The 11430-nt window shown below is 40.5% G+C and overlaps 2 protein-coding genes across 3 annotated transcripts; one reads left to right on the top strand and one right to left on the bottom strand.

The window, feature by feature from the left end:
- Positions 1-439: 439 nt before the first annotated feature.
- On the bottom strand, positions 440-4813 carry LOC102783766 (keratin, type I cytoskeletal 18-like). Its single transcript, XM_006808898.3, has 8 exons — positions 4168-4813; positions 3965-4047; positions 3694-3850; positions 3453-3614; positions 3245-3370; positions 2895-3124; positions 2359-2393; positions 440-951 (listed from the first exon to the last, which is right to left on the bottom strand). Exons 1-8 carry the CDS (start codon positions 4549-4551, stop codon positions 593-595), a joined length of 1536 nt encoding a protein of 511 aa, XP_006808961.1. The 5' UTR covers positions 4552-4813; the 3' UTR covers positions 440-592.
- Positions 2358-9479, top strand: LOC102784046 (intermediate filament protein ON3-like). 2 transcript variants are annotated; one of them, XM_006808899.3, is made up of 9 exons: positions 2358-5066; positions 5739-5947; positions 6066-6126; positions 6209-6304; positions 6421-6585; positions 6667-6792; positions 6894-7114; positions 7211-7236; positions 8467-9479. In XM_006808899.3, exons 1-9 carry the CDS (start codon positions 4914-4916, stop codon positions 8676-8678), a joined length of 1269 nt encoding a protein of 422 aa, XP_006808962.1. In that variant the 5' UTR covers positions 2358-4913; the 3' UTR covers positions 8679-9479. The 2 variants fall into 2 exon arrangements, with proteins under 2 accessions (XP_006808962.1, XP_035771815.1); XM_035915922.2 differs by having other exon boundaries at positions 8421-8608.
- Positions 9480-11430: the final 1951 nt, after the last annotated feature.

Raw genomic sequence — 11430 nt, 5'->3', positions numbered from 1 at the left:
ATTCATAACACTGTTTTTGATGAATTTCTTTCAGCCATCTATTTTTGTCACATCTGTTTTTACTATTTGTTCATCTAATTTCACAGATGAGATAGAGGGATACTTGTTAAGCAAACATTTGACGGCAAATGGCTCTTAAATGGGAATATTTTTGCTCTTTTTCTGTCCTGCCTTATGGCAAACTGTATAAGCTTTGGTTTGAAGCATTGGTGGACTTTCTAAAAGACATTTGAGGATGTTTCTTGTTGCTAAAGCTATAGTGACTGGGCATATCTAACATTAAGAGTTTTAAGGCACCAAAAATGAACTTTAGTCTGTGAAGATCAAACTTATTCCAATTTGTGATCCTCTTTTTCGGAGTGACTGCACTGTAACTGCCGAGTAATTCATGTATGAAAGAATAAATCAATAAGACGCTGCTGAGCATTTGTCTTTCAAAACCACGTTTTTATTTCATGCACAGCTGAGAACATAAACAACAACAGCACCTCAGAGTAACTTTGCAGGTTTGACAGCAACAGTACAGAAGGCAGTTTTAATTTGCTGAACAGAAGAAAATAACCGAACTGAAAAAAGAAGAAAGCGTTACAGATCAAGCTGTCACCGCTTCACCCTCAGTTACGGGCTTTTCTTCTTCCTTTTCGGAATCAGAGGAGGAAGAAGAGGAGGAGGAGGAGGAAGAAGAAGAGGAGGAAGAAGAGGAAGAGGAGGAATCCTTCTTAGTTTTGGACTTCTTGGACTTTTTAGATTTCTTCTTTTTAGCAGAGCTGCTGACTGCAGCCTCTTCCTTGCTAGTAGCATCCATGTCAGCCTGGATGGGGGGTTCCTCCTCCACTTCAGGAGCTTCTGGGGGGGCTGATTGATTAGAGGGAGCGCTTTCTTGTTTTGCAAGTACTTCTTGTTTTATTGTTTCACCCTGTTCCGGAACGTCATCTTCTTTAGTTCGTGGCTCTGTAAACAAAAAGACATATTTTAGAGGTTACAAATATGCCTGTTAGTTCCTGTTACCTGTTTATGAGTTTGCTGAGAATCAAAAATATTTGGTTTAATGGTGATTGATTAGCTTTTGAAAATAATTAAGATGTAGAGTTAAAATATGGTGTTATTGCAATGGTCTAGTGCATTTTAGTGATGCGGCAGCTTTAAAGAGGTAGTTTAGAAATTTTGGGAAATGTGCTTATTTTCTTCCTTGCTGATGCTTAATGCTAGTTAGTGTTGGTAAAAAAGTATCAGTGGGTGACACTATGAAAGCTTTTATATGCTACTAAAAAAGAAAAAAGGTGAAGATTTTTGGTTAATATCTCCAAAGTTTTACTTAATGACTCAGTGATTTCAAGTTCAGTATTTTGAAATTTTGACCACTCAAATTTTCAGATTAGAAGTCTCAATTTTTTTTAAATAAATAACTCAAAATTTCAAATTTCAACTTTACTCAAAGTTTGAGTAAAGTTGAAATTTTAAATTAGGTATGTTGAAATTTCAAGTAAATAACTAAAATTTCAAATTTTCAGGTACAAAAACAATTCAACTCAAAATTTTGGTTAATATCTCAAAAAATCTGACTTAATATTCACAATTTGAAATTTTAGCTATCTCAACATTTTGACATAATGCCTCAAAATTTGAAGTTATGTATCTTGAAATTTCAATTTAATAACTTGAAATTTTGAATTGGCCAACTGAACATTAATCCAAATTTTGTGGAGGACTTTTTTATAGTAGCATAGTAGCAGAAATCAGCTTCCATAGTACACAGCTATTTGTACACACACACACACATACATATTTTATTTATTTATATATATATATATATATATATATATATATATTTATATATTTATTTATTTATGTATATGTATATATATGTATATATATACACATACATACATATATATGTATATGTATGTGTATGTATGTATCTAAGTAGATGATTCATTATTTTCTTTTTGCTAAGCTAAGTTAAGCTAACTGTCTGCTAGTTATACTTAAGGGACTAAAGTAAGTACCTTCTCATCTAATTCTTGGCAAGAAAGTCAGTAAGCATACTTCCCAAAACTGTTAACTCAGCCCACAGTGATGTGAAGGTAGCATTTGGGTTTCTATTTTTGATTTACTATTTTTCTGTAATTTCCTATTTTTGTTCACATTTACAGTCCTAAAAGAAAGACAAGGGTCAGATTCTGGCATCTTTACTTTGTTTCCTGTCGGAGTGGAGTCAGACCAAACTGAAAGCATCATAGGCAGTAACTGACCCAAGTCTTGTTTAGCGATATGAATCTTGCTGATCAGGTCTCGGCACGTGGATGCGTGATAGACACGTTCATTGTGATTTAACTTTTTTTTTTCTTGGCAACTCACCTTGCGGTATTGCATCCGTTAAAGCAAACTCTGCGCTGTCAGGGAAGAAAAGCATAAAGAGCTAACACACCAAGTGGGAAATAAGCACACAGTGCCAACATTCACATGGTGTTTTCCCTTAATGTTGAAGCGTAAAACTACATTGGGTAAAGATTTGCAGGCTAGAGCAGCCCTTACCAGGAAATTACAGACATATAAAGAGAATAGTGCCTCTGTTTTCATTCTGAACTACTTATTTTATAGCTATATTGTTACCAACTGCCCTCGCCAGAAATAAATAATAAATTTATTAAAGATTTATTTTCATTTTCTATAACTAACTGAATTAAATTAAACAAATTACAGCAGATCTAAAGATCTGGTTTCATATAAGATGTCAGTCCTTTAGGTTAAAGTGCTGTGTTTTACTTATTATGTATGGAGGTAAAGCACCGCATGACTAAACAGACAATCTGTTGCTTCTGCCAGCTGGCAAACCTGTTTTATACCCACAACAGGTTTAAAAGTAAACAGGATGCATCTGCCGTCGTCCTTACCTTTCAACATCATTAAATAAGCGAGAAAGAAGTTCTTGGTACTGTTCGAGTTCCTTCTCCAGCTTCAGCTTGACAGACAGCAGGTTTTTGTTGGCGTCTAGCTGCAGCTCCACCTGCTCCCTCACGTCTCTGAGGTCCTGCTCCAGCCCAAGAACGATCTTGTTGGATGGCTCCAGGCGATGACCATACTCCATTTTGATGTTTCTCAGGGTTTGCTCCACAGTGCGCAGCTACCAATGAAAAACAAACCTTAGGAATACTCGATATTGGTCCTGATATTGAGATTGTGTTGCATTTCTTTTGTAATGTACTGCATTTGAACAGTCTTGTATTCACTCTTGTGCGCTTACCTTGTTGTTCTTAGTCTCAATCTGAATTTTCAAAGTTTGCATCTGCTTCTGGAGATCTTTGAGCTCACTCTTTCCAGACTCCAAGGCCTCATTGTTCTGGGCCTCTTCCACCTTGATGGTTTCAAACTGGGGGAGAAATAATATGATGAAAAGAGTGAGATAAACTGAGACAAGGAAGCACATCATTCCCAGCTCTAATCCTCCATACCTTCTCTTTGTACCATTCTTCTGCCTCCTTCAGGTTCTTCTCAGCCACTTTGTCATAATGTCTGCGGACACTCTGGATAACATCACTCAGGTTGTTGTCCTGGGACTTAATCTCCACCGTCACATCTGAGTCCTTGATCTTCTCAAGCAGAGAATCAACCTCCTGCAAGACAAACACAAGTTACAAGTTTCACACGACACAGCACTGAGCGTGTGACTTTTAACATGGTTTTCCTCCTTACTTTCTTGTGTTCACTCTTGAGACGCTCAAGCTCATCATTAACCATTTTGATCTCTTCCCTCGTCTGGTCGCAGGTCAGTTTGGTATCATCTTTGGCCCTCTTCAGATTCTCCAGGTCCTTTTCTAATTCTTTGCATGCCTTATTCTCATCATCCAGCCTGCATCAACAGAACGAGCCTGGCTTCAAACTTTACAAACGCTACACATGCTATGTTGCTGTTACAAAGTGTCTTTTATTTTCTGAGCCCTTGTCTGGACACATTCACACTCACTTGTTCTTGAAGTCTTCATTTGCCAGTTTGCTGTTATCAATCTGCAGCAGCAGCTTTGCATTGTCATCTGTGATGTCTTTGATCTGATCAAATGAGGATGTGCATTAATAGTTAGAATTTAAGATTACATTAAAGAAAGTATAGTCAGACATATATTTGCATGTTAATTCCAAGAATGAAAGAAAGAAAGAAATCTGACCCACCTCCCTTTTGAGGTTATCCAGGGGTTGCAGGATTTCATCCCAATCACGCCCCTCGGGTACTTTCCTCTTGGCCAGGATGTCGTCGATCTCTTTGTGCAGATCGTTGTTCTCCTCCTGAAGCTGCTTCACTCTGTTCAGGTAGCCGGACAGCCGATTGTTCAGGGTCCGCAGTGTCTGCTTGTCGTCACCGGGAGCGACGAGAGTTTCCGGGGCGCTCGGAGCCTGGGAGGCTACGGGCTTGGCAGCAGCTTTGTGGATGGGAGCCGAATCTTTTTCTGTCTGGTTGCCCAGCACTTTGCGCAGTCCATCCAGGGTCGACACGGACGCCTTGGCACCCCTTCCCCCGGCTCCACCAAACATGCTGGCAGCGCTGTTTGAAGGCATGATGATCGTTGCTGGATGAGAGAGTGAGAGAGAGCAGACACTGACACCGAGCGTCTAAGGTGGCCTGATGGAGGATGCAGGTAGTTCTTATACTTGTTTTTTTTCGCACGAATCCGCCCCCCAGAGACGCCATTGGCCCCGGTGCTCCTGGACAGACTGGTTTAGAGTCGAAATTCAAGTATTTCACGTTGATCTTTCCATTTAATATCGCACTTGTCCTCTCGTGATTGGACGCACTCAGAGTTTGGGGCAGGTGAGGGGTTGTACCTGTCCACTTATAAAGAAGGTGATCTGCAGGGCTGCAGGCGCCTTCTCCCCTCACCTGTTCAGCCACACTCCAGCTCTAAGCTTCAAGCTTCAGTATGTCCAAACCAAGAGACTACAGCAGCCAGTCCTACTCCCCCAGCAGCACGAAGCCGCTCAGAAGCGTCCCGACCGACTATTCATCGGGAAAATCCAAGGAGAAGAACGACTTGGTTGGACTCAATGACAAGTTCGTCGCGCTCATTGAAAAGGTTTATTATTATTATTATTATTATTATTATTATTATTATTATTATTATTATTATTATTGGGTTGTTGTTTTTGTCTTTCTTGTTCTTATTTGTCATAGTGCAACCTTTTGGTTTATATGCCAAAAAATGCTTAACTGGGTAACAACAGTTGAATAATAAGTAAATAAATCCAAATCTGATGAATAAGCAGAGAACAAAATAAATCAATTACGCACGCACACAAAAAAACATCCTGTTTATTTGTCCTTCCGTCTCCGTCTTCGAGGATTATGTTTTTTGTTATATTTAAATGTTACAAGTCTGCGTCTGCGCGCTTTGTTTTTTACATTTTAATTATTATTAATTTTTGGATTTTTCATTTATAATTATTTTTCTTTTTAAGTGCTTTTACTGCTATTTGAAAAAGTGCAAATGGCCCATGAATAGTGTTTCCTGTCGGCTCAAACCAATTATGTTACCGGAGGCCACAAAAAACAAGTTCATTTTCTTCTTATGCAAATAATCAGAGTTAGCCTGCACGTTGGATGCCACCTTGTGGAAAAATGAGAAAACTTCAACGTCTAAGGTCAGCAGTGAGTCGCTATTATCACGTGCAGTATGGAGATTAAGGTTTCCACAGAGACACGTTGTTGTGATGCATCCCTACCCACGTTGTCTGTCTGTGTCTTGTAGGTGAAAAACCTGGAGAATGAGAAGAGACGACTTGAGACAAAGCTGAAGATCCTCAGGGAGCAGGAGGACTACAACGGGAAGGTTGAGTATCTTGTGAAGCAGCTGGAGAACGAGCTGGAGCAGCAGATCGAAAGCTTGAAATCCGACCAGGACAAACTGCAGCCTGAGCTGCAGGAGATCCAGGACGAGGTGGACGATACCAAGAAAAGGTCAGCGAATCACAGGGCGGCTGATTTTACTGAACATGTTGATTGTTGCAATAAAACTTGTAACTTGATCAGTTCAGTATAATTAGTTTTTCACCTTTTTATTTGGAATTGGTTTCAGGTATGAAGACCAGTTGCACAAGAGAGGTGACCTTGAGAGCGACTTTATTGTGTCTAAAAAGGTACTTTGAGCTTTAAAGTTTCATTTCATCACTGTGTCGTCACTGGAGGCACATGTATGTATATGTAATGTGTGTGTTACAGGAAGTAGACGAAGGCCAGTTGGAGGCAGTAGCTCTGGCTGTGGATCTTGAGGACCTGATGAGAACAATGGCCTTCCTCAGGCTCGCATTTGATGAGGTAATTAAAGTGATGAAAATACAGTTAGTGACACTGAATTAACAGTATTGGTAACTACAAATGGTCTTTTTCTTTGTCTCCACAATAACTCACTGTCTGCATGTCTGCCCCTGCAGGAGATCAAGGAGCTGGAGTCACGCATCCAGAACAAAACAGTGGTCCTACAGGACAACTCCAAACGCTCTCTGGACATGGACCAATTCATCAAGGCCGTTGAGAATCAATATGCTACCATGGCTTCCCGCACCAGGGAAGAGGCTGAGCAGTGGAACCAGAGAAAAGTATTTTTCTATAATTGCTTATATGACATTCAGTCTTACCGCAGATGATTTGAGTATTTGATCTCCCTGTTCCCACTTTAGATGGAATCTCTGGTCCAAACTGTAGGAGAGCGCGAGCAAGAAGTGCGTGACATAAAGAGGGAGATTTCAGACTTGCTGCGTCTCATCCAGAGGCTCACAGCAGACCTGGAGAGTCTCACAAGGAAGGTTGGTTCCCCTTAGATACATCATTTGGACAGTATTTAGTCAGCACGCACATTGTCCATCTATTCACTGCTGATGTTGTCTTATCTCTGTTTTCCCATCAGGAAGAGGCCCTCATGAATGACCTCGATGATGCTAGAAAAGAGGGTGAGGAAAATCTCAACAAGGCCCGGGAAAATATCGCTCTGCTGGAAGATTTTTTGAAGCGGGCCAGGCAGGACTTGGCTTCACTGATCCGTGATCACCAAGAGCTGCTGAACATCAAGCTGGCCATGGACATCGAGATCAACACCTACCGCAAGCTGCTGGAGGGCGAGGAGCAGAGGTATGTAAGCAGAGGGAGCATCGAAAAATAATAATAAAATACAGTATTATCTAAATGTAGTGCTTGTACTAATATCTGCGTCTGCTCTGTCTCCAGAATGAGCTGCCTAATGCGCCAATCAGGTGAGAACCTTTGTTGTCTACTGACATATAAGTGTATAATATTCTTTATTTTACTAATTCTGTACAAATTTCCCTTTAATAAAATCAAAAATCTGTATCTTCTAAAGACAGTGGTTCCCAATAGTTCTGGCTCATGATCCCTTATCGTGTTCTTTACTCAGGAATAGTTGAGTGATGATTTTTTTTCGTCCTTTTTTTTAGTGTGAATATTGTTGGTGCTAAAATTGCAAAAACTGAATATTGTCCTCCAAGCCGCAGTGTGGGATCTGAGCTCTGGCTTTAAAACCACTGAATATAAAGTGATTCATTTCTTTCTAATACACCACTAACAAAGCTTTGTCATCCAATAATGCATTACTGCTGATCAATGTGACTATTTCACATGTCCAAAAAGGCCTCAATTTTGGGCTACGTCCACACGTACCCGGGTATTTTTGAAAACACAGATTTTTCTATGCGTTTGCACCTTTCGTCCACACGTAAACGGCGTTTTCGGTCACTGAAAACGGAGATTTTTACAAACTCCTGCCAGGGTGGATATTTTCAAAAACTAAGTTGCGTTTACGTGTGGACGAGGAAAACGGAGAAAACGCAGCGTCAAAGGTGTGCGCACTTTTTGACGTCACACTGTTATTGTTTCGGTGAAATGAATTTCTACAATACTGTTACTGTTAATTTTACTCTCTGCAGTGTTTAAATGCTTACATATACACACACAGTTACTGTCCCTCCACACATACGACTCGGTTCTGCTTCGATGCCCCAGCTTTGTTTACTCTTTCCCACCGAGGCTTCTAGACTTCTGATTGGCCAACATTTCTACACAGATAGGAATATAGCGCCACCTGCTGCTTTGGCATGTTCCTAGCAGCGTTTTCCTTCGTTTATGGCTTTTATGTGTGGACGGGATTTTTTTTTTATAAACGAAAACGGAAAATCTTCGTTTTCAAAAATACCCGTGTACGTGTGGACGTAGCCTTGGTCATCCAGTAAATCAGTGATGTCAGTAGGAACCAACAGAGAGGTAAATAAAGCAAAACGTTAACATATAAAAAAAATCAATCTAAAAAAATCAATCAATCAATCAAAAGCGAGCCAAACCAGTAACATTTCACACACATCAGCATTCTCATGCTTGATTAATTTTTTTCATCCTACTAAAATCAAGCCTCTTTTTTGCTCAGATTTCTAAAAACAAACCAACCAATCCAAGTCCTTACTTGCACGCAGACGTTCACCTGCCGCCGACACGATACGTGCCAGCCAAACCGAAAGCCACCGAACCCACCCCTGTCCGGGATATCGCCATCACCACGCCCACCATTGCCCCGGACACCACTATTGTCCCACCAGTGTCCCCTGCCACCAAGAAGTGCCTGTTGATCCGGTTGGAAGTGGAAGAAGGCAAACTTGTGTCTGAAAGTTACCAGTACACTGACTGATTGACTGGGACTGTCTGTCACGCTTCTGTCTGCAGCGTTAGAGTTTGTCAGCTCAGTCAGAGTCACCAATGGGGCTTTAAGCCAGCTGACATGGTGCCAGAAGAAGTGTGCCTGAGCTGGTCCAATCCATCACACGCCCATATCCGCAAACTGTGAATCAACGTGAATGAAAATGTGAAACTAATTCAAACAAAGTTAAATTTATTTAAATTAAATATCCAGATTTTTTTCATTTGTTTTTTATATATAATAATCTTTTTTAGTTTGTGTGCTTTCTGGAAGAGTGAGCAGTAACAGCAGCTTCCCGGCAGGTTGAACGTTCGCCTAAAAACTGTGCGTGAATGTGTTCGTGTCAAGCAGTGTTTCTGGGAATCTTTTCTTTTCTTTGTTCGTGTTCGCTTGTGGTGCTTTTTTGTTTTTTCTATTTCTCTTAAACATTTGTGAGCGAAATAGGAATCGGGCAGCTCTCTGTAAAAACACTGCAAAGGTTTCTCAGCGACATCAGCAGCAAAATAAGAAACTTGGAGGTTCAAAGGTGCAATTAAAGGAGTGGAGAGGACATATATGCATACGTTTCTTCAACAGGGCTTGGAATGGCTTTTCATGACAACTTAAAAACAAATCAGAATATTTCAGTGGTGCTGTGAGCTGTGCATCTTTACTGTAAGCTGTGCATCTTTACACAATGCTGCAAAGGGATTGTTTTTCTTATGTGTGTGGGACTTCTTACCTCAGCTTATGCCAAAGTAATCGCAAGTGACATCTATCATTTGGGTGAATGTGTGCAGCGCAATAGCAATAAAATAACTCATGAAGCAAAAATGATTAATGTGTCTGTCTTAATTTCATACTTAATAAGGCACAAAATTATATAAACATATATCCAACCCAAATTCTGGAATTAATCAAGGAATTATCTGTTACATTATCAGTGCAGTGATTCACATGTTTTTATTTACTAGCTGGGCCCAGGTCCTCATTTTAGGTTTGACAGCGTTTTTTAGTAGATAAAGGCGAGTGGCTTAAACATGAATTGATCTGCGGTTTGGTCTAACAGCTATTCAACGCAGTATTAAAACCTGGAAGGATAATGGTGAAGAATCATCTGTGAGGAAGACACGAAAAGGTTTGAATGATTGTGAACAGAAATTTGATTAAATCTAATTGTAAGAAATCAACAGTGGAATTCAAAGTTTGGTTTAATAGTGAATGTAATGTACAGCCTTAAGAAAACACTTATCAGTGAAGCCAATGAGAAGGTTTCAGTTTAGGGAACATAAATATTGGGAGCAGTGGAAAAAAAGTTGTTGCCTGATGAGTCGCTGTTCCAAAGTGATAGAAAAATCCGGTTCAGAAGAAAAGTGACCAGTAACGCCTACCAGGCAATCCTGCAGGGGCACTGGGGCAACTACCTTTTTTGGGGGGCACCTTGCCCTCTGACTCCTGTGGATATTCATCAGCCTGAGCTATTTAAAATGAATCATGTCCAACTTATGAAAAAACATCTTTTGGAAAGCTGCGACAGGGTCTCTACAGTCATGTTGGAGCATTAGCAGAGCCACATTAATGAGACATCTTGGCTGTATCCCAATCCAGGGTCTGCAGCTTTAAAGGTCGCATTTTAAGGCCGATTACGTCACAGCGACGCGACGAAGGCTGTCCCAATTCGAAGGCTGCTCAAAATGCGGCCCTCAAATGTGTCCTTCATTTCCCTAAATTTCAAGGACGTGGCGGTGTAGACTTCGTGGCCCAACATATCCCAGAATGCATAGCGCAGCGGTGGGTGTGGATAATTTTGCCGAAAAAAACGGAGGATGAGGGGCGGCCGAAGAGTAAACTTTAAGTAAGTACTGAATATTATGTCACTTATTTATGTGCAAATGTTTAATAACAAAGAACATTAAAACATTACTGTTGGCCACATGTCGGCAAAGTCATGTGACATTAGTGACGTTTGTACTAACTTGGTTTTAAAGCCTTTACTTTAAAATATAAGCCGTTCAATAGCTGAGCTTAATCTTACAGAGAATGATCAAAGCTCATGTAGAAACAAACAAACAAATGAACAAAAGATTTTCTCCTTCATTTCTGTCAAACAAAGCTGTATGAAACGTTTCCAGCTGTTAGTATCATGGTTGCTAGGCAACCTGGGCAGCGCAACGGAGGCTAGACCGTCCCATTTCACAAGCCTCGCACTTCCGGCCTTAGCGTCTTTAAGTACGCGGCCCTTGAGGATCGTTGAGGCTGCGTACTTTAAGGCTGCAGACCCTGAATTGGGATACAGCCACTGTCACATCTCTGGCATTGTGTTGTCTTTGCTCTGCTACTCCAGGTTTCTAGTTTCCTTATTTCGTGATTTCGTGTCTCTTCTCTGTTCTGTGTTTCTGTCCTTATTATAGTTTCTGCATCAGAGTGCCTTCAGTCCTCACTTTTCAATTATCTTTTCATTTCTTCCTGTTTCACACTGCGGGTTTGTTGTCTCGTGTTTCGGTTTTATTCCTGGTTTTTGTTTCCCTGCTGTGGGATCATCTGCTCTGCCGTCAAGTACATTTTACCTTTACTTGTGTTACCTTTTTCTAATATGCAAGTTTGTCTGATCATGTGAAACATTTAGGTTTAACAAATATACAAAAAATTGAAAATCAGAAAAGCAGCAAACACTTTTTCACCCCACTGTATATCGCTGGGCTCATTCTGCACCTGGGTCCTCTCATTCTTCAACGACAGAACATTTATAAGGGTCTCAGCAAAT

This window comes from Neolamprologus brichardi, chromosome 23 (assembly GCF_056152115.1).
Source record: "Neolamprologus brichardi isolate AB-2024 chromosome 23, ASM5615211v1, whole genome shotgun sequence".
NCBI lineage: Eukaryota > Metazoa > Chordata > Actinopteri > Cichliformes > Cichlidae > Neolamprologus > Neolamprologus brichardi.
Note: the sequence above shows the minus strand (reverse complement) of the source record. Positions and strands in the feature narration are given on the sequence as shown.

What these genes read in the sequence shown, in the direction of transcription:
- LOC102783766 (XM_006808898.3), bottom strand. Translation starts at nt 4,551, where the DNA reads ATGCCTTCAAACAGCGCTGCCAGCATGTTTGGTGGAGCCGGGGGAAGG. An exon ending in TGGATAACCTCAAAAGGGAG is followed by an intron (nt 4,048 to 4,167) that starts GTGGGTCAGATT and finishes TCATTTGATCAG; the next exon opens with ATCAAAGACATCACAGATGA. An exon ending in AATGAAGACTTCAAGAACAA is followed by an intron (nt 3,851 to 3,964) that starts GTGAGTGTGAAT and finishes CTGTTGATGCAG; the next exon opens with GCTGGATGATGAGAATAAGG.
- LOC102784046 (XM_006808899.3), top strand. Translation starts at nt 4,914, where the DNA reads ATGTCCAAACCAAGAGACTACAGCAGCCAGTCCTACTCCCCCAGCAGC. An exon ending in TCGTCGCGCTCATTGAAAAG is followed by an intron (nt 5,067 to 5,738) that starts GTTTATTATTAT and finishes TGTGTCTTGTAG; the next exon opens with GTGAAAAACCTGGAGAATGA. An exon ending in GTGGACGATACCAAGAAAAG is followed by an intron (nt 5,948 to 6,065) that starts GTCAGCGAATCA and finishes AATTGGTTTCAG; the next exon opens with GTATGAAGACCAGTTGCACA.